General features: G+C 40.0%; 5 protein-coding genes across 5 annotated transcripts; 3 read left to right on the plus strand and 2 right to left on the minus strand.

Annotated features, from left to right (window-relative positions):
* Window positions 1-2,258: 2,258 nt before the first annotated feature.
* On the plus strand, window positions 2,259-3,470 carry BGZ61DRAFT_548585 (uncharacterized protein; the record flags this gene model as incomplete). The annotated part of the gene is made up of 4 exons (XM_046255400.1): window positions 2,259-2,464; window positions 2,522-2,544; window positions 2,601-3,009; window positions 3,083-3,470. The coding sequence occupies 4 exons, from the start codon at window positions 2,259-2,261 to the stop codon at window positions 3,468-3,470; spliced, it is 1,026 nt and encodes a 341-aa protein (XP_046093044.1).
* A 347-nt stretch (window positions 3,471-3,817) lies between these two features.
* On the plus strand, window positions 3,818-4,557 carry BGZ61DRAFT_488120 (uncharacterized protein; the record flags this gene model as incomplete). Its single annotated transcript, XM_046250073.1, has 3 exons — window positions 3,818-4,019; window positions 4,176-4,183; window positions 4,219-4,557. 3 exons carry the CDS (start codon window positions 3,818-3,820, stop codon window positions 4,555-4,557), a joined length of 549 nt encoding a protein of 182 aa, XP_046093045.1.
* Window positions 4,558-14,731: 10,174 nt separating this feature from the next.
* BGZ61DRAFT_469812 (uncharacterized protein) lies at window positions 14,732-16,838 on the minus strand. The gene is made up of 3 exons (XM_046248002.1): window positions 16,272-16,838; window positions 15,702-16,194; window positions 14,732-15,624 (listed from the first exon to the last, which is right to left on the minus strand). The coding sequence occupies exons 1-3, from the start codon at window positions 16,693-16,695 to the stop codon at window positions 14,847-14,849; spliced, it is 1,695 nt and encodes a 564-aa protein (XP_046093046.1). The 5' UTR covers window positions 16,696-16,838; the 3' UTR covers window positions 14,732-14,846.
* Window positions 16,839-17,861: 1,023 nt separating this feature from the next.
* BGZ61DRAFT_54565 (uncharacterized protein) lies at window positions 17,862-19,193 on the plus strand. Its single transcript, XM_046255305.1, has 4 exons — window positions 17,862-17,948; window positions 18,004-18,396; window positions 18,465-18,891; window positions 18,940-19,193. The coding sequence occupies exons 2-3, from the start codon at window positions 18,095-18,097 to the stop codon at window positions 18,742-18,744; spliced, it is 582 nt and encodes a 193-aa protein (XP_046093047.1). The 5' UTR covers window positions 17,862-17,948; window positions 18,004-18,094; the 3' UTR covers window positions 18,745-18,891; window positions 18,940-19,193.
* Window positions 19,194-20,410: 1,217 nt separating this feature from the next.
* BGZ61DRAFT_376531 (uncharacterized protein) lies at window positions 20,411-21,121 on the minus strand (the record flags this gene model as incomplete). The annotated part of the gene is made up of 1 exon (XM_046242513.1): window positions 20,411-21,121. The coding sequence occupies one exon, from the start codon at window positions 21,119-21,121 to the stop codon at window positions 20,411-20,413; it is 711 nt and encodes a 236-aa protein (XP_046093048.1).
* Between the last annotated feature and the right edge of the window lie 755 nt (window positions 21,122-21,876).

Genomic DNA, 21,876 nt, shown 5'->3' on the forward strand with positions numbered 1-21,876 from the left:
TTAACTATGGCATCTAGTCCGTGTTAGTACTAGGTCAACAACGTACTCAGGGGAGAAGCAGGGATCCGCTCCCGGGTTCCCGGCCTTGACAGCCGTTCGGGTTGGCTAGCTCGGACGCTGCAGTAGCGTGGTGTTCTGGTTCTTGCTGGCGTGTTGTGGAGTGTCGCTTCAGGGCGGCTGTTATGCAGACAGACAGCCCTCGGTTGGCGATTGACTGGGTAAGCACTGCTCTAGGTCTGCAAATAAAGTTTCAGACCCTGCGATTTAATCTACACACTAGCGAAACAGGCTACTTCAACATTGCGTGTGCCATGGGTGACCACTCTGAGGCCTGGAGCAAAGAAAAGGTCGGAATGGACCGTCAGCCACCAACTTTCAGCTGCGCGTTCCGTAAGCCGTGCTTAAGGATGAGTGGAGGCGGTGTGATGGTCTCCTTAACACCGGCAGCCTCAAGGGAACATCATGTCCTATACTGATCAGTTTGTTCCCTATCAAACGCTAGTTCAGCTACTACACCCGGGCCTAGTGAACTATCGAGGAAGTGCCCTTCCAGCTTTGACAGAGAACGCGATGGTGCAGAAACCACTGGGTATCCAATTGCGACTGAGGAAGGGGAACCATTAGTGCGTGAGCTGGGAAGATTAATATTGCCGCATCGCGATTAGTCGAGCGCCCAATTTATGCGATACGTCTAACTAAATGTTCTTTTATTCGAGGAAAATAATAGATTGGCAAAACTTGGTCCGTTTCTTTCGTTCTGATGGGTGTCCTAGAGTGCTTGGCCATCACTCGAGCATCACCAATTGCTCATTAGCCACCTCCGGATTCCTTCAGAGGGTCAGGGGTTGGAAAGGTCCCCCTGTTTTAACCCGAAGATCCCTGATGCATACTTAAACTTTAATGTGTACTCCTGATCTAACTATGAAGGAGGGACGCAGATCTCTTCGGCCATCGTACTGCATGGTAGATACGGGTAGTCTTTGAAGTACCGGGCTTAACGTAATAAACAGTGAGGCGGACGGCTATAGCTGAGCCTCAAGATGTTGAATTATGTCTCGTTGGTAAGAAAATAAGGGAAATAGTTGACATAATCGCCGTCACCAGGTTGGGTGCCCAAGTCAATGTTTTCTCTTGGCCAGCCTTGTCAAGCTGTCATTTCTTTCCCTCCTGACATATCCTTGGGCGAGGTGTTTATTATCAGCTTTAATGGAGCAGGACTACTTTTGACATAGGAAATACTTCTTTGAGGTTAGGAAGTGTAACTCGGAAATTCACTCTAAAGCTACTAAATTTTACGAGTCTTGAGAGAGCGTTGGGCTGCAGCCCAACCCTTGGCTGAAGGACCCTGGGAGGAGGGAGGGCTCTTGCAGGAGTTGTGGTGTCTTGCAGGAGTTGTGGTGTCTTTACTGCCAGAGTTCTCGCCTTTTTAGTTTAGGTAAATTTATCGCTCGTCGTGCTGATCTTGCTAGACGGGTCGAGAATGACGTGGAGGGCAATGCATTTCATGCTGACGATAAACCAGTCACGAGCGGTTTACTCGGCAGGAATTGCCGCACCGTTACATTTAGGGATCTTGACTACCTGGGGAGATGACATCAGGGATAGTTAAGAAGTGCCAAAACGGCTAGAGTGGTACTATAAGAACGCTAACTGACTCGTGAAGATTGCCGCCAGGTTAGTGCCAAACGTAGCCTGCTTTATGGAGTACACAGACGTTACTAAAAGGCTTATACTTCCAATGCGGGGAACCATTCGGCATTACTCTCAAGAACTCTTCGTACTGAGTAGGGACCTGCCCTTTATGGTTCAGTGCGAGTGGCTTGTTAGCCTGCCAAATCAAGTGCCGGTCGCAGATCACGACCTGTTGTAGTCTGGGTGCCCATCCGAAAGCTAAATGCCTGGTCCGCGCGCCGACCCTGCATTGAGGATTGCGAGAGTTAACGCCAACTCCTCTAGCGGTGTTTATCCCAATTACGAAATTAGTTGTGGCTTTCTTTAGGCACAATACTTTGACATGTGTCACCCTCAGTGCACGGGGAAGCTGTACACATGCACTCACCAACGGAGACTAATTTATTAATCGGTTCTAAGTACCGGCTACCTCGCTTCCCATGACTCGCCTATACCAAATACGAGTTATTTATATATAAGATGGGCGGGGTAGTTCTGCCTTCTACTATCTCTTTCCAGTCCTAATTCTTGCTTCTGTACTCAGTCCAAGTCGTTCCTTTATCACTCTGATCTCCCTAGAGCTCAAAATGGATCTCGCGTCTATATACTTCGGGCTCTTTGTGGGCGTCTTTGTGTTCACTTTTGCGAAGGCTGTGCAGCAGACACGGGGTATATGGAGACGCACGCGGAGCCTCCATCACGCATATGTGTATATGATCTGGGTAGAGGCATGGGTAAATTTCATCTTTGCCCTTGTTACATTTCTGTTCCTGAATGAAATCATTCTTGCGAGGTAGATTCTTGTTGCTCGGTAGTCCCACGCAGCGTTCATGCTAACAAGTATCTCCAGTCTCGGGTTCTTTTTATTCACCGGTAATTATAATAGGATGCAAGTCTTATTACCATTTCTTGAACTGACGAATATGCAGTGGCACTGTGGGCTATTCAGACCCAGCTCTTGCCTCAAATCATTGCCAACCGCGTAGCTTTGATTATGACCAACAAGCGTAGAGCCAGAAAGTTGAAATGGGGTCTCGCACTTCCCATCGCATGCATCAATATCGCCGTTTGCTACATATGGACTGTCGCGCACCTGCCATCAGCTACACCTTTTCAGATTCATGTCAACCTGATGTTCGAAAAGGCAGAGAAGTCTTTCTTTCTTATCATTGACTTGGGGCTCAACTTATACTTCTTGTATCTGGTGCGCTTCCGCCTGATTGCCGACGGATTGGGCAAGTATTGGAGGCTCTTCAACTTTAACGCTGGAATGGTAGTTATCTCTACATCTATGGATATTATGCTCCTTGGATTCTTGAGCTTACCAAACCCTTATTTGTGAGTTTCGAACTGCCATGGCTCTTCCATCCTTGACATCTTTGTGGACAATCAACTGACTTTACCTGCGCAGATACGTCCAATTCGCCCCTCTCGCCTACATAGTCAAGCTGTACATTGAGCTCCTAATGGCTAACTTGATCTCCAAAGTTGTCAGGAGTGGTGCGGCTGGGCGCGGAGACGGCGGCTGGCACGGGAGTAGCAGTCATAAATCCAACCCAACCAATTATGTCACTTCCCGTGTCGTCGTTAGCGGCAGTCAAGCCATCCCGAAGTCAGGTAACACGATTTTGAACAAGTTGGGAAAAGAGGAGCGAACTCGTCAAGGCAGCTCTGGCTCGGAGATACATCTAGCTACATATCCTGGCGCCCATGGTATAACGAAGACGATCGAGACTACAGTTGTGGTAGACGATGGCGAGGACGGTCACAGCGATATGTCCTCTAAGGATAGTGTATAAGAGGGTCTTGTGTGTATTAGTTTCAGTTACCCTGTCTAGTCCTTATGCAGCAGGGAGAGAGAAGGTGGTGTTCGTTTTCCCCGCTATTATATAATACGAAGTAAAACTGCTCATCGTCTAATAACTCATGTCCAAGTAGAACCCTCCAGTCATCCCTGGATTCTTTCTGTGATTTCTTCACAAATATCTGTAGCTGTATGCAATACACATTACGCCCAGTACAAACCACTCGACCTTTTCCGCCTGACTAAACACGTTTACGCCAATGAGTCGTCCGGACCAGGGAAACCTGGAGAATGGAGTTGCTTTGCTTGCTTGTAATTGAGCTCCTTGTTTAGCTAAACGCCATGGCCAAAATGAGATTTTGCCTCATCAAGTCTGCTCTGTTCGTTCCAGAGCTATTCCGAAAGTGCACTTTCCTTGCAAAATGGCTGCTCCAGGACAGATCCTGTTACTCCCGCGTTTCGTCAATTCTGAATGATCCCGAGTGCATCTCAGACTCCTCACCAATGGCTAAGGCGCCCCGACGAAGGCATAACCTACATAGAGGTATGCGACAACACTACGTACCTACTTATGTCTGGGGACGGTCTCGAACTGTACACATTCTCGGCGGCCCGGATAATGATATGACCCCATGAACAGGGACCTAATGAGCTAAAATTGATGTTAATTGGCAGATTCCGGAATTGTCTGATATTGCAGGCACCAGTGTAAGTATGGGATTCTCACACTCCATCATATTCAGCTTATATTCCAAAGACATGCATATCCAGCTCGGCCTGGTCTCTCCCTCACCCTGTCGTTAAAGTCAACCACTACCTGGGTCCTGAACCACACTTTGACCATTTTCGAGCCATTTCAAGCGGCTAAAGAAGCTTTTGAAAAGGCATCACGATGGCAGAGGGCCATTGCGAAGTCTCGCTTCGCGGGCGCGGCGTCATCATCGAGAGTTAACATGCAAGGAACGCGGGCTTTCTTACTTGCAATTATTGCCGGCAAAGCAATCACCACGCTTACGGGCGAATTTGGAAGAGGGTTCGGAGATATATTATCTTTACCTTTCCTGGTTGAACTGCGAGACTAGTCTCAGAGGAATGTTCACGACGGTATCGCACCCCTTCCCCCTTATACGGGTCATTCAGCGGGCAGGTAATTGCTGGTGGTACACATTGCTTTTCGTACTTACCGACTTCACCCTGGTGGTCACAGTTGCCTAGCTGGTACCCGTTAATGTCGTGTCGCTGTTAGGGCACTTCACAGAGTACGATACCAGGGAGTGTGCGAGACGCGGACCGTTGTTCAAATGGCATAGAATAGTGGGCATACGCATTAATCCCAACCTGCTATGCCGGGACATTTCAGTCCCTCAGCCTCGACAATAGGCTGGCCGAGTACATCACATTTATTCCGGAAATCGTCATCGTTGGGATACATAAGATGTTCAAGAGCATCAAACCCCTCTTCGCCAACTTGTTAGAGGAAATACCAGGACGCTAAACCGTATACAGAGCAATGGGCGGTTACCACAGCAGATGCCATCACGAATGTGAGGTCGCTGCGTGTCAAGCTAGTGGAAATCGAGTATCATAAAAAGCTGATGGGGCATCGCCTAGAAGCTATATATCAATTCGCTTGACGGCACGTATAGTCCTGTGCCTTCATCAAAAACCTCACCAGGCTCACATTGTTGCCAGTGTACAAAGCAAACTCTAAGCAGCATTGCTGGTGGATGCCCGCCCGATCCATAAAGGGAGTTGACGGGAGCAGGGAATTCATCAACCGGGCGTTTTTGCCAGCTCAACCCTGTGCCTGATTCTTTTGCTCTTTCCAGCCAAAAAGACGGTACATAGTGCTTTTCTGGGAGACTCGAATCGCACTATCCTCACCCTCAGCCGCCCAGGTCCTGCTGTCTGAACGCTGCTGTCCTTGTTCACTGAGATTCTCGACCGCTCCCTGCGTGTCTCTTGTGTTTTTGTACAAGAAATGCTTCAACGGGCGCGTGTCAGTGATACTCGGATGTCCGTGGAGCATGACGTGGCCCCTGCCCCGCCTCTTGATCCCGAAACACGAATGAAGTAGAGATATTTCGCCTTTCAGTGCGATGCCCTCCTCCGCGTCGTCGACTGGTCCAACGACAGATTATACGCTCTCAATTCCTTCTCTGCCTTGGCAGACACCTCGACTTCTTGGGCTGTCGATTTCGAGGAACGCGATATGATCCGCATAGAAGGCGAGCTCGAACAGTGAATTGACGCCGACCTCTTCTCGGATTCTGATAGTCGACAGGAATCAGAGCAGTAAGTTGCTCCCTCCGTCTGGGCGTCACAACCCAGACATTGATGATATATCCATTCTAGACCTGACGACATATTAGAAAGTGCTAGAAGGTTTGCCGTTGTTGGGAGTAAGGTAACGACGGCGGGGCCGGCACATTCTTGTACTGCACTACCTAGACGTTGAGGGGCAGAATTTGCTCTCTCCAGCCACTGACGCAAGAGGCAATGTGCATCAATCGCCTCTTCAGTCAACCCCGCTCAACTCAGATTGCTGCGTTCAACCAAATTAGTGACTGCAGGTCCTCTTTCTCGAACACACATATTTGGGGCTTGCTTGGTATGTTGAATGAAATTTGGTTGCTTGGGACCGAACTGAAATGGATCAAGCAGTGGTAGCCTGGCCAAGTTTTCTAGTAAATCGATCTCCTGTTGACTAGTAAAGGACTTATGGCTTTATTTGTCAGCGACACCTCTTTCTAGGGAGACCTTTACTAGCCACTATCTCGATGTCATGTGGCGAATGAAGACGGCGCTATTGGGGGCTAATATGGCTACCAATAAGCAGAACTTATCGTGGTCCCGACGCATGGACCATCGTCACGAAGCTGTTAACACGACGGGGTCTGAAACGCGAATAAGATACCTTCAAAGTGTTGCGTTGATAAAAGAGGGGTTTAAATGACTTTGGTTCCTAATATATTCGGCTGTGTCTAGTTTTTTAGTGTGAAAGATGTCCAAAGTTATCCTTTCTGAGACGAAATGTTTACGTGCTCCTTAACAACTTCCAACTGAACGTCCATTGAAATCTGAACCCAATTTCCATACCATATAACACCAAATTGCAAAAGGTCATCTCCCTCATCAACCTGCTAGCCAGTCCATCCTCAAGCGCCTCGATCTCTGTACTCCTAAGGGCGAATGGTGGCTGCTGATCTGCTAGACTGCCAGCAGGATATATGTGTCTATCCACGTGGAGTGAAATTGAGGCGCCGGGATAGTAAACAATATTACGAAGGCCGCGGAAATAGCAGATGTGAGGCGGAATTTGGCCGCTTGGGCATTGGTGGCTGATCCAGGCGCTGATCTAGGGGCGCATATTGCTGGGGTTGCTGAGGTTCCGGTACCTCATATCCCTGCAATATTTCTAGGCATTTGATGTATATATACATCAAGGATTTCTTGGCAATCTACCCACTTGAATCTACGTTGATGAGGTCGTGATAGAAGGGATAGAAGCTTGGCAGCAGGCAGGGTAGAATGGGTAGAAAGCACAGCTTTCTATCAATAGTAGATGGCGCGTCTACTTTTGGTGGATAGATGCAGACCCCTGTTTATCTCTTCGTGGCCGCCCAAGAAATACACCACAAGCCATGCCCTCAACCTGGCTATCAGTATGGACAGTCAATCCCAGCTGGCCAATACTGAGACACCTACCGATACATCAGCAAGCCAAGTGGTAAGGCAGGTAGCAAAGCGTAAGCGAGGTCGGCCAGTGGAAAGCCGAAATCAATCTACGTTAGCAAGGATCGAACAAGAGACAAGCCAGCAAGATAGGTCAGTTGCGCGAGTAACCCGCAGCCAGTCAGCTGTACTTGGTCCTGGACAACTCACTGGGGTACGAGTGTGACGGTCAAGGTTCCCAACGTAGTAAACCGTAACCTAATTGGTTTATATTAGCAGTTATGACGGGGCGTAGCGTGCTGAGCGTAGGGTCGCGTATCACGTCTGATAATGTCAAGAAGTATTCTTGAGTAATCAAGTTGTATTAAAAGCTGGAGAGCTGTCTAGATATGGGAGAGTACAAACGAGTGAAGCTATATACTATTCTGATTTGCTTGGTCGATCATGGTCGAACGCGTTCTCGTTCGACCTGTTTGACCATTTAAGGTTAAGGTTTCATTTTTGGTCGAACGTGGTCGAACGCGCTCTCGTTCGACCAGTTCGACCACACACCACTTCCACCGGGGTCTGTTTGTTCCGTTCCGAGCTCCGCCGTTTCCCGTTCGTACCCGGTTGATCTCCCTGGGTCGTAACAACGAGCTACTGGTCGAAGACTGCAGCCAAATATCCATAGAACAAGAAGTCAATGGGAGCTGATAAGCAGTGATGAGGAGTGATGTTATGTTAGAATTACTAGGCATAGGTAGAAATAGTAGGATTTTGATCCCTCGTAGTTGAGCTGAAAATTCAACTAGTGATTGAAATTATTCAGCCCGAAGGGCGTTTTACTCAGTTAGAAAGAAGACTATAAAACCTCCTCTGATTGGCTAATTGGCCTGGCCTGTACTCAACTCGTGCTGGAATTGGTCGGCTGCTGAAATGACGCCACTAAATGGAGTCCTTGACACAAACCCCTGAGCGTTGACTAGGTAACTAGCTAGCTTGGCAAGCTCTCCAAGAGCTTTCAGGCTCTTTTCTTTAATGCAATCGATTTGTTGGGTTTCGAAGCAAGATTCTGGCTGAACAAGCCCTGTGCCCCTAATACCGCCGGCGGCTGCTTCCCTTTCCCGTCAAATCTACCAAATCCATCAAGTTGCTAACGGTATCTAGGCTCACATATCACCTCCGTAGCCGACCCACCCCTCGACATTTCCCAGTCATCCTGCCTCCGGGCAAACAGTGCAGTATCCTCCGTTCCTGATCAATCAGACCTAATCTAACCACCTTAAAGACAACCTCCCTATCGAGAACTATCACGGCATTGGACTTCTGGGCTGTCAGACAACTCACTTACACAGGGCAAAGTCTCCCTGCCCGAGCGATATTCAGCAGTCTAGGTAGATACCGATAAGAGGTAGATAGATATACAGCCAGATAGAGGACAATATACCCCAGGCAGTTCGGAACTGCCGTACCTACAAGCAAGACCTGCCCGAAGTCGAATTTTAAAGCATTAAGGACCCTATAAAATTTACAGAACAGTATAGTAGCTGTAGGGCACGCTAAAAGGAACGGGTAACTGAGTCCCGAGCTGCTATTACTGCTATGCAGAATATCGCCTTAAGACTATTACTATACAGAGCTACAAAGAGAACTGATTCACTAGCTAAATTAACACCTCCAAGGCAGACTGCACTAACACCCGCATCTATAAATAGCTTATAGCCTCCTACTATACCTATTTTATTCTGTGGCCTAGTGCCTATACTCTAGGGACTATCTAAATCTCTACTAAGTCTATCTACTTTAAGTATAGTAGAGGGACCTCCTCCTATTTCTTCTACTTTTAGCCTGCTAATAGTAGTTCTAGGTATATTAATTTCTTAAATATTAATTTCTTAAGATATTCTTCTATAGCTTTTATTATATTAGGTATATTAATACTATAGGAATTATTTCCTACTACTTTTTTATTATTACTATAGAGTTATTATTATAGCTATTATATATATTAAGGTATATATATTTAAGAGTAATAATTTAATTAAATAGTTAAATTATCTTTTATAGTAAATTTTAATTTATTTACTTTTAGTAAGAAGAATTAGGTTTTTATATAGAAGTTTTATACTATCTTAAATAATAATAAGATATATAATTATATTTACTATTAGAAGTATTAATTTAATATAAAAAAAATAGTATAAAAACTTATAGCTATTATATTAATTAAATAAAAAAAAGCTTTAATAAGTTTTATTTCTTTAGTATTATAAATAACCTTAACTTTAAGAAAGTTTTAGTAATTTATTTAATTTAATAATAATTAAGAAATACTTATTATTAAATTTATATATATATAAAAATTCTATAATATATATACTTAATATAAATATTATAGCTATATTATTTACTTTTTTTATAATATAAGTAGGCTATTTAAAGAGCTTTTAATTCTACTTAAAAAGCTAGATATTATATTTTTATAGCCTCTTAATATAAAAAGTAACTCTTACTTTTAGTAGTAATTTACTTATAATTTTAGGTATATTACTTATATCTATTAATTTAGTTATATTACTTATAGTATTATTATCTAGGCTATTATAATATTATTATAAGCTAAATTACTTATAATAGCTTTCTTTTAATAGTAGTATAGTTAATTTTATTACTAGCTAAGTAGCTAATATATTTAATAATAAGATTTTTAAAGCTTATTAAGAAGGTTATAAAAGAGGATTTTACAATATTAATATATTAGTAATTTTAAATTTATAGATTACTAATACTAAATTAAATGCCTATAGTCCGGTTTCTTTATAATACCCTAACTCTAAGTATATAGTTAATTTTAAGTATATATACTTAATATATAAACTTAATATTAAATATTACTATCTTCTATTTATAGAACTTCTATTAATAAATTTAACTATTTCTAGTTACTTTAATACTTATATTCTTTATTTCTATTTAATAGTAAGGTAAACTTTATAAAGCTTTACTTATAGAATATTATATATTAAAACTATTATCTATATAATAAAATAGTAAGATAGATATTTTGCCTACTATAAGATATAACTTTTTATTGCTTTAATATATTATTATATATATAGTTAAAAAGTAAAGTAACTATTTAATTAAGTAATATAAAAGCTGCTATTAACCTTTTATATATACTAATCTAAGAAAGTAATAGCTAAGCTTAATAAGCTAGAGCTTAGCTTTAATTTAGTTAATTATATATTAAGCTACTATAATTAAAGTACCTATTTATATTAATATAAGTAAAGAAAGAAATTAGAAGTATATACTTATAATTTAAGTAGGCTAGCTTTTTATTACTATAAGTACAGCTAATTACTACTAGAAATCTCTATATTATTATATATCTTAATTCTAAGAATAAAAATAGCTTTTAAGATAGTATAAATAGCTCTATTCTAGTAATTACTAAAGATAATATTTATATTATATTTATTACTTCTATAATATTATATATTCTTTAGATTATTATTTTAAAGTAAAATTTAACTTAATAGACTTTTAGGTTACTATAAGTAGTAGGCAGGAGTTTTAATTACTACTATAGTCTATATTAATTAAATAGCTATTTAAACTTAAATTTTAATAATAGTTAATTCTAAGAGTAATTTATTAAATCTGGAGATATTATATATTTACTATTAACTTAAAGCCTTAGTAATATAAATACCTAGAAAAGAAAATCTTCTAATTAGTAATTTATTAAATAGCTTCTTATTATTAATTTTTATTAATAGTAGTTAACTATATATAATATACTAATATAATAATATTATATACAACTTAATAAATATACTAAGTAGGTTAAGTATTACTTTAAATTTCCTTATAAATAATATTTACTAGCTTTTTTAAATAAGGTTTTTATTTTAAATATTAAAACTTTAAAAGTAAGTAGAATAATAGCTAAATTAACTATTATAATTACTTACTTATAATTATATAGCTAGCTAATATAAATATCTCCTTCTATATAAGTTTATAATAGGTAATTAATTATACAGCTAAATACTACTTTAAGTTAAAAAAGAAAAGTAAGTTTTTTACTTAAATTAGAAAAATTAATATCTTAAATTAAGAATTATAATTCTTTTATTCTTTTTATATTAAAGCTTTTAAATTAGCTAGTTATTAAGTAGAATTACTTAAAGTAAGAAGTTTACTACTTACTTCTTAGCCTATTATTATAAAAAAACTTATAAATTTATTTATATATTAACTACTATTATTTTAATAGGCATTTTTACTTTTTATATATAAATAGCAATAAAATTAATAAAACTTTTAATATCTATAAAAAGTATAGTTAATATTTAAAAACTTTAAAAAACTTAATTTATATTTTCTTTTTTAAATATTAAAATTTCTACTTTAAAGATTCTTTTAAGTAAAAGTAATAGCAGCTAGAAAATATTAATAATAAGCCTTATATATTAATTTACTTTTCTTATTATTATATTAATTTAAAAGGTTAATAATAACTAGATTACTATTATATAAAGCTAATATTAAATTACCTATATTACTAAGTTAATAAGCTTTTAATATTTAATAGCTAACTTTTTAATTTTTATATTAAGGCTTTTTTATATTATTAGTAATATTATAATTATAATAATAACTATTATAACTAGCTAAAAAAAGCTTAATTATAATTTTAAGAAAATTAATATAAAACTCTACTTATAGAAAAGAATTTAATAATAAAAACTAAATTTATTTTATTACTTTTTTATTTAATAACTTTCTTATTTAAAAAGATCTTAATTTACTTAGTTACTATAATATTAATATTAATTATAACTAGATATAATATATAGATATTTATTTAGAATTTTAAGATAGCTATTAAAAAGACTTTATTACTAGTTATTTTATAGCTAATAATATAAAAATTCTTAATTTTTATTAATATAATTAGCTAAACTTATAATAATAGCTTATATATAATATCTTTATAAGTTACTTTTAAATATAAAATCCTACTTAAATTCTTCTTTATATTAATAATAATAGTAGTATAGATAAGTTTTTTCTTATTAAGATACTTTTCTTCTATCTTTAAATAGCTATTCTATTAAATTCTAGCTTTATTTACTATATAATACTAATAGATATTATAAGTAACTAAATATAAAACAGTATTATTTATTTATTATTATACCTTCTAATAGATAGTATTTTTACTAATCTTTCTTTAATTAATATAACTACTTTTTAATCTTACTTATAGTATATTAAATATCTTATTATTAATAAAAAGAGTATATTTAAACTTAAATAGCTAGTATAGATTAATTCCCGCCTATAATAAGCCTTTTTATAATATAATCTTAAATTCTTTAATAATATAAATATCTTACTTATAAGTAATTTCTTTTAATTACTATTAATTTAGTAAAAGTTTTTATATTTAACTAATACCAGCCTATTTTTATTAAAAAAAAAAAGAATAAATAGCCTACTAGTTATTTAACTATATTATCTTTTTAATTATAATATAGTATTAAGCTAGTAATAATTAGGCTTAGTTTTATTAGATATTATAGAAATTATATAAAGTTAAGTTATTTATACTATTTTAAAACCTTCTTAATAATTAAATATAAGCTAAGTTAATATAAAGTAAGATTAATAGCTTTAAAGCTATTTTATAGATATATTTTATAAAAACTTAAATTAATAAATATAATTATAAGTATATAATATACTTAATATCCTAATAATATAAATAGAGGTAAAAAATTAGAGTAATAATATAGAGTAGGTACTAAGTAATAATACTAGTAATTTATTTAATAGATTTTCTATTATTAAAAGTATTAAAATAATACTTATAATTAATTTATAATAGCTAGCTAATTTAGTTAATAGTATTTAGGGTACTATATATAATATTACTTAGAATATAAATATAGAACCTTAAAAAGATTATCTAGCTATTATTATAGTGGATTTTAATAGCTATAATAAACTGCTATATCTAATAATTAATAAGAGTAGGAAAATTATATTTATTCTTCTAGTTATATATAATTTTCTAGTTAGTAATAAAATTTATATTTATATATAATTTCCCCTAATTATAATATTTACTATTACTATTTATAAATATTAAAGTTTAATAAAGAATTAAATAGTTACTAACCTTACTATATATAACTTCTAGGCTAGTATTAATTATATTGCTATCTTATAGTTACCTTACTATAAAACTTACTTTTTAAGATACCTTTTAATTATTCGAGTCTTTATAACTATATATCTATAGAAGGTTTATATACCTATATTTTCTATATATTATATTTATAGCTAATTATAAGATAGGGATAAAGATATACCTTACTAATTAATAATACTATTAGGCTTAATAGCTGGCTGATTTGCTGTATCTACTATACTATATTAACTAAATAATGTTTTTCTATAAGATATAGGAAACGGGGAAATTCCATAACTAGTATATAGTTAATTAGGCCTATTAGGAAGTAGTAGAGGGACTTTTATAATTATTAGTTAATTTCCTTACTATAAGTTTAAAGTGGTTTTAATAGCTAGTTACTACTGCAATTAAAAGGGGGATTTAGGGAGTTCCTCTAGGAGAGTTTAATAGTAGGTATATAGTATTTACTATTCGGGCTAGATATTTAGCTGTTAAGTTTCTTGCCTTAGCAACTTAATAGGTATTGGAAGTATTTTACTATTATACTTAATTACACATAATTATAATATAGTAATAGTACTATTAGGTTGTTTTAGGTTAATATAATCTAATAGTACTACTACTATACAGTTCTAAGACAACCTGATAGTATTAATATTAAATAGAAATATATAAAGAATAAGCTTATTTTATTAAGTAGGTGAGGAAGAAATAGGAAATATATTTCATTAGATATTAGATGAAGAAATGGTGTTTGTTGTTTTATCTATGGATTTAGTACGGGTATAACTACTGTTAGTTGGATTGGCTTTACTGTCTTTAGTTGTATGTATATATAGAGCAAGAAATTTTTGAGCCAATAAGAGGGGGAAAAAAGGTCATGCCCGTGTAAGATTATGCCCGTCTAGCAAAACATTATGCCCGTCTAGCAAAACATTATGCCCGTCTAGCAAAACATTATGCCCGTCTAGCAAAACATTATGCCCGTCTAGCAAAACATTATGCCCGTCTAGCAAAACATTATGCCCGTCTAGCAAAACATTATGCCCGTCTAGCAATTGCCTTTACTTAACTAAGATGTCTTAGGGCTACTTCCCTAAGAATCCGTTGAGAGCTATAGTAACGAGCCCTATTATTATAGAGAGGTAAGCATAGTGGAGCGTAGCTAATAAGGCACCGGGGTTGTCTTGTGGATCTAAGATGCCATAAGTTCCTAGATATTCATAGTATTGGGAGCTCTGTACTTGGTAACGCAACGCTAAGTATTCCCTACTGACAGAGAATCCGGGTCGTTTGACTCCTCTGAGCTAGGATTTGGGCACATAAAATTCCTAGCAAAGCCTAATGGTCTTCTCGCTTACGAGGGATAGTTGGGCTTGAACTGAACTTACAAACAATAGGAAGAACTGAAGTACTAATCGTGAAATGAGTCGTCTAATAATAGGGCGGTAACAAGGCAACGTTAAAGCTAGGTACGCATCCTCCAACGCTCAAGAAGAAAATTTATTCTGAAAGGCTCTCTTGTTGCGCTTGGAACCAAATAATCGAAGCTGGCTCATCGCATACAGGGTTAAACCATATATATCTCTTCAATCGCGGATGAATCACTTCCCATGCCGTGTCTCGTGCAACCTTTTCAATGAGTTTGCTATATGAGACTTGAAGCTTTGTAAACCTTGCGGCGATTCCGCCTATAACCATGGCCCAAGTTAGAAAATCGAAGGCACAGGGGTCTTCTATAGGGTCTTTTCGCTGTATGACCTCTATCAAGCATAAAACTCTGGTCGAGTGGCGTAACTTGATTCCTGTATGTGGGGGACTCGGAAGAAGGACCATATCGTGGTAGAGAAGGGTGCAGAGTCGGCATATCTCATGAAGGATAGTAGTGGTATCGATATTTGGCTGCTGGTCCAGGTCGCTTCGGGACATAGCCAACGGGATATATGGAGGCAGAGATAGAATGGCATGTGATGCCCAATCGCAGTTATTTGCCAACACATCAAGGGAATCCGGTGCTTCAGGTCCGCCGCAACAATAATGATCAAGGGCGACAGTCGTTTCTGCCATGACTTCGAGAAGTTTGACCATCTTAGGCTCTAGATAGGGAGCCGTGGGCAATGACGCATCAGGGCTTGGCCGGAAGCACTCGCCTGAGGTCTTGAGCTTTTGATGAGCTTCTAAATCCGGCGTCCATAGACCTTCTTGAACCATTGGCTTCAGCTGGCGCGAACATGGGTACCTAGGTGGAGTATCTAGCCGGGCATTGTAAAGCAAATCAAGGCTGACAAAATGGACGTCAGCAGGCAGCATTCCACCGAGATGGGATGTCCGATGTACGGTAGGGTTTAATGGACTTACATAGGCAAAACGAAGCCAAAGGCGTGCTGATCAATATTCGATATTCCACCTTTCTGCTCGACGATATAATAAATGGCGTTCATATGCTCCTTGCCAGGTTTCATCCGGCCGTAGACATGCATGTGGCGGTATGTAGCCAAGGGCGACAATGGGTGCGGCTCCGGTTGGTCTGAGAGATCCATGCTCCCATGGATAGCAAGGACAAAGATGGCAAGAAGATCGCTGTTCGAGAATCCGCGAGGAGAACCGGATTGATGCTGCTCGATGAGAGATCGAACAGCTCTAATAGCCTGGATCTTCCACTTCAGTCCCATTACAAGGATGCGATTTTGTATGCTCGCCGTAGGGCAAGAAATCGTGTAATGTGTAGAAGACCCCATTAATCCGGCATAAAATGCCGCAGGGGACTCCAGAGTACGCCATAACCATGATTGTGCGAATTTACGCCTTCCACTCTCAAATTCTCCAAATTGCGGCCAAGTGTTGGTGAACGCTAGAAGGGTCTCGTTAGGGTGGCTGGTTTCAATGTATGAATGACAGACAGATGGCTATGAACGAGACATGGCTCACCGTAGTAGAGCATCAGATGCTCGTCTCGTCCCATCCCTGACATAGCGAAAGAGTCGAATGGGTCCCAACCTGCAGGCCTGAGTGGACAGGACGACATGTGTCGACTCATCGCAGGGTCAGTACCCCCACGATCTGTGTCAGCAATGGCTGGTACTTGGCGCTCTTCGATGTGGGTATCGTCAGGCTTGGTGAAGGGACCAGAGTCAGTGCCATGACGCATTGTCTCCGGAGTGTAAGATATGAACTTGAGGTTCCTTGGCCGCGCTGACATGTACTTCAGACGAGCCTGACGCGATGCATGAGCTCGTGCCGCAGCATTCAGCTGCCCCTCGTCCGGTGGACTTCCAGTGGAGTTATGGTTCAGAAAGAACAATGAAAGGCCCTTGTTTGAAGCCATTGTCACCCGTGAGGTTGGAATAGACATGAAGAAGCAAGGAGGAGATGGACGGGAGAAGGCTTATCGAAGTGCGCCAACCCCGAATTGGAAGGTGGAGGTGTTCCTTACTGAGTAAGATGATCGCAATATTAGGCCGACTGATCCCTGTCATTACACTCGGCACTTTGAGTCATTTCTCAAGTGCTGCCATATCGCGAGTACTCAGTAATGCACGGAAGGGCGCCGCATTTCTGGAAACGAAATGAGGGGTAGAGATCTAAGGGCTGTGATTGGTGCAGAAGTGGAAATGCGGCGCACTTCCATCGTGCATTTCTGAGCTCAGACATGCTTTCGTCTTGATAACGGGATGCATGCCTTCTATTGGGAGTTTCTTGGTCAAGAGTAAGGAAAAAATAGTCTTCTTGGAATAAATCAATTAAATACGCTCTTTTCTATCTTTTCATCTAGGTATTGCTGTATGCATCGGTGTGTTTGAATTTTGATGAAAATGTCCCCGTCGACTGCCAGCGTGAATTCCACTAAGTCCCCGCGGACTCAAACCTGGTGGGAGCCGGATTCGCATGTCCTATGTACACAACCTAACGCACCTGGCCCTATGAGGTTAGTCCTCCTGGGCGTAATAATTTCATTCATTGCCCTGCGTCTGCTCAAAGCAGAAATTAGTGGGACTGGCTTATCGCAGCTTTTGATTGGCTAGGATGGCGATAACTGATCTGCTGACTCAGCCCGTGACTTGAACCAATTATAGGATTCGCTGCTGCCCCACTGTTGTCCGGTTGACATCACAAAGCGACGCGACGCTTATTGTGACTGGGCAATCAGATTTGTCGAAAACACCAAAGGGAGACCTGAGATACGGGTGCACGTTCGCCCATGTCGTTGCTTCCGGCTTCTTATCTTCTCCTCCAAGAGAATGTCGCATTTTACATCGATTTTGGCCTGGCTGAACGGAATCTGCAACGACGGCGAACTGGGATCTGAGCCATTATCGGAGCCCTTGTTGATGCACGCCATCAAACAAGATCGAAAACGAAGACTCCCATCACCTCCCTCGAAAGACGAGACTCAACTTTTTCGCGTCTCTCAGATGGACAACACTGGACCACCAAAACGGCCCAAGGTCGGACCCGTCACGGATGCTAGTGACCCACGGCTTCGACTGTCGGCTCCAAAACGTACTCGGAATCCGCATGACAATGGTTCAGACCAGGAGGATGGCAGTCACATACCATGAGTATCAGAGTCTGGTGTTGAAACGGGTTCACGATTGGCAAGGTTGTGTAAGAAAGCGTCCCCAAGTCGTGTCTCGGTGTCGGCGTCCTCATCTCCCAGCAGGAGACTATACGGGTTGTCTCTAGAAAATGACAGACTTGTTACTTGGAACCTTAATATCGGCAACAATCAACAACCCCCTTTGCTCAAGGCAATGCTTGCCAAGGTTGATGGATGGTCAACTTGCTGGAGCATTCTTCATTCAAGTATGCGTTGCGTACTTGGTGACAATATATCACAATATGGGTTTCGCGAGGACGTTGCATTCTTAGCAGAGCCTAATAATTGTGGCAGTAGGATGTTATTGAAAGATGCAGAGGAGATTCTTAATTGCACAAGAGAGTGCCGCGACCTACGCCATTCTGAAATAGCATGGAACTTTGAGGTCTATCAGAACCTGCTGGAAAAGATCTTTCGGGCTGATGACTGCCCGTATCTAGTCAACTTCTCGTTAAGGTATGTACGCACCTAATTGGTTATGCTCGGCCCTTGACTCTACTACTATATATGCTGATCCTTGCTAGTTACTCTGCCTCTATCATCAAGGAATATCTGCCTACTATGACAGGATCCAAACTTGTCGACTTCTGTATCTATGTTAACCCCGGTATGGATTCCAACAAAGAAAAAGATTACGGCACCCAAGCCAATGACCTGAGCTGCATTCTCCCAATGCAGTGCATGAACCATACCTCCTACCTCGGCCTTGCAGCTCGACTAATATCCGCCAGCATCGAGACCAAGCGAATAGGAGATGATGAGGACAACGCTGCACTGCAGATTGGTATATGGCAAGCTGCATAGTGGAACTACCTCGAAAGCTTACTGACGAGAGTTGGCGGCGAGGAATATGTAGAAACCTCGCTCGCAGAACTGGGGTTATTACCAGCCATCATTATCCATGGCCATTAATGGAATTTTGCGGCGACGACGCGAGAAGGCAGTAAAACCGTCAGTAATTTCATTCTTTAATGCTTTATGGATGCTAACACAGGATAGGTTCTTTGGCGCCAGTTTATATTTGGAAGAACGAGCTCTATAGTAGGAATCTACGCAATTGCGACTGTTGTAGAATATTTGCGGCACTGGACGGAGACGGTGTATTGGGAGTGGTTTAAAAAGAATATTTTGGATAGGTTAGAGAGTGCTTAATTGTAGACAAGACACATCGAGAGAAGGAGTCAACTGCAATTTGTTAGTGCTAGCTTACTGTATAAATTACCACTGGTATTGGCACCTAATACCATTTTTCCTAGCCTGCGCACCCTTCTTTTGGATTTTTGGTATTGGGTCCGAATACTAGAAAACTTTGGCCCTTGGCCTTCCCCAGCTTCCATGCCCACGGTACTGATTCCCAGTCGCCGGAAATAGGAAGCAGCTTAGTCGGCTCGATTTCTAAAATGGAAGAGAAATTACCGGATGATGACCCTACAGGGAGATGATCAGATTAAACCCGGCCTACACACATCTTGTTTCGACTCAAGTTCCAAGCCTCTCGAAGAATTCCTTCAACGCCTATTGAAAAATGCAGACGCGCCTAACGACACACCGTTTCGTCTCATACGCGGCGTACGAGGTGAAAAAGAACGACGGAAGGAGTGTTTCAAAGGTCCGGGTTCTTGCGATGATATCCTTTTCATGAAAAAAATTAAATTCACTCTTGACGTGGAAGACGAAGACGAAGATAATTCTATCGAAGTGGCATTTCAACATGAGGAGGGATCATCCCCCGAGGATGACAACAGAGCCCCCATAAGCGGGTCGCCGTTCACCTTGAAGGCAAGCTCCTTCTTCTTTCTACTTCAACCTTTGCGTTCCTTCCTATACTGACAAGACCAAAGCAACTGCGGCAGCATGTAAGTCGACATCTTCAGCCTGTAGCGGAAAGGCTTGATATTGGTCTGGTATTTAATTACAAGCCATGGTGAATTGGAGACACCGGATATTCTGTTGCTCAGCTAACGTCGCTTTCGTTGGTGGATGTCAAGGGCAAGGACCACGACCATGGTGAATAACTTTCACGGTTAGAATGAACACTACACAACAACCTGGTGCCTAGAAGATCGGCAGAACACAAGTATAAGAGACCGATCTTCGTCGCTTCTTTAGATAGAAAAACAAGCGCTTATTTGATCCTCGTTATCCATTTGTGCCTGCGATAAGCATGAAGACCTCCGGCGTCTTTGAGTCAGATGTCTCCCTGACAAGCCAGAGTAGGCTCGGTATTATAGTGCAGTATTACTCTGCCGCTTCAGCGCTTTGGCAAAACTGGCGCTTTAATTCCTCCGTTCAATTCTCTTACGAAGCAGATAATTCAGACACTGTCGACCAGACATATGTTATGGCTGGATGTCTCTAAGTTGAGAGGGGCGCATAAACGTGATGTATGTTTTAATGCAACATATATTCAGTCGCTATCAGAGTCACCAAATGTAAATAGAGCAAGTCTCCTTTGGGGAAATCCTCCAAACTATATGTTGTCGTCGTCACCATACTCATCTCCATAGTCATCGTCATTATAACCCCAGCTATTAGATCCGAAGCGGTCCGATGCCTCCTTTAGTTCAACGACCTTGACTGTCCAACCCCAATTGCGCATCTTCTCGATCAGATCCTCACAAAGTAGTCCATCGTCTACGACGACTTTAATATCTTTTAGCAATGGCATAGAATTGAGCTGGGTGTGCACAACAGCTAGCGCTTCAGCAGTAGTATCAGACTGTAACACCATCTTAAGCATAGCAATATCCGTACATATATCTCGGATGAGGTTCAGGGTAGACATACTATTGTCTTCTAGTGCAATGCCTCCGGGACGGTGGTTGTTGTAGGCTGGAAATGCGATGTAGAGGTAGCTGAGAAAGCCTGTGTTTTGAAGCCCGATGTAATTGAGAAATGAAGTGAAAATCTTATATTCGGTGTCGTACCCTATTTCATATACTGGCATATCTATGCCGAACTGAAAGTAATTTCCAGAGTAAAGTAAAGGGCCGGCTTCATGATGTGCCATTTTATTTGCAAGAAGAACTTCTGGGTATAAATATAATGAACCCCGAACCATATAGGGCCTGCTTGGGGAATCCAGATTCAATTCAATTGTGACGATTTCTGGAACTACCAAGAGTTCTTTATAGACCTTAATCCGGATCTTGCTGGAGAAGTTGAAGAAATCAATTGGCATGATGATAATGGCCTTTCCGGCCTAAACTAGCTCCTTCTAGAAATATATCGTCAACTTTGGTCAATCTCGGGATAATATAAAGGATGTCGATTCCATTTTGGTTATGCTATATTAAAGAAATGAACAACACAGTAGTTGTTATTATGCCAAAATGTTATTACCCCGCTTGATCCAGTTAGCATTAGCATACCCACAACTCAAGTACACCATAATGATGTAAAATGTACTCTTTTTCAGCCACATTCCCTAGAAGTAACCCTGATTTCAGTGTCCGCCTGGCCCCCAATTAGCTTGCCAATAATACAAACCCACGGGACCCTGCGGAGCGACAGAAAACGAAGAGGCAAAAGCAGAAGTGGATGCTGTATGGGCTTTTACGAGATCTTAACAAAGCTTGGGAAGCGCATACGGAGGTTGACGCTTGAAGTAATGTTAGCTTCGACCCACCAGGCAGGGGGGTCAAGTTGGGTAGCTTTTCTGAGGCGAGACACAACCAGTACAATACACGAGAGGCAAATACTATTTGAAATTTTGCTAAGAAATTCAGAATAATTAATATTAACATATAAAAAAGCCTGAATAAATAAAAATCATTGAGATACTCAAAAGTAAGCTTTAAATGCCTTATTACTATTTTATTATATTTTATCTTTGCCTTATTGTGTCGGTATATAGGGTAGACTTACTCTCTGGCAAGTAGAGACATGGCCGGTGTGACCAAATTGACCCCCCTGCTTGCGCGGGGCGATTCTAAC

The sequence above is a fragment of the Ilyonectria robusta genome (genome assembly GCF_021365365.1).
Source record: "Ilyonectria robusta strain PMI_751 chromosome Unknown BGZ61scaffold_135, whole genome shotgun sequence".
Classification (NCBI taxonomy): Eukaryota; Fungi; Ascomycota; class Sordariomycetes; order Hypocreales; family Nectriaceae; genus Ilyonectria; species Ilyonectria robusta.

Excerpts from the sequence above, each read along its gene's own strand:
- BGZ61DRAFT_469812 (XM_046248002.1), bottom strand. The coding sequence starts at position 16,695 with ATGTCTATTCCAACCTCACGGGTGACAATGGCTTCAAACAAGGGCCTT. Across the intron at positions 16,195-16,271 it reads GCATCTGATGCTCTACTACG|CGTTCACCAACACTTGGCCG; the intron begins GTGAGCCATGTC and ends AGACCCTTCTAG. Across the intron at positions 15,625-15,701 it reads TTTGGCTTCGTTTTGCCTAT|CCTTGATTTGCTTTACAATG; the intron begins GTAAGTCCATTA and ends CCATTTTGTCAG.
- BGZ61DRAFT_54565 (XM_046255305.1), top strand. The coding sequence starts at position 18,095 with ATGCTTGCCAAGGTTGATGGATGGTCAACTTGCTGGAGCATTCTTCAT. Across the intron at positions 18,397-18,464 it reads CTAGTCAACTTCTCGTTAAG|TTACTCTGCCTCTATCATCA; the intron begins GTATGTACGCAC and ends GATCCTTGCTAG.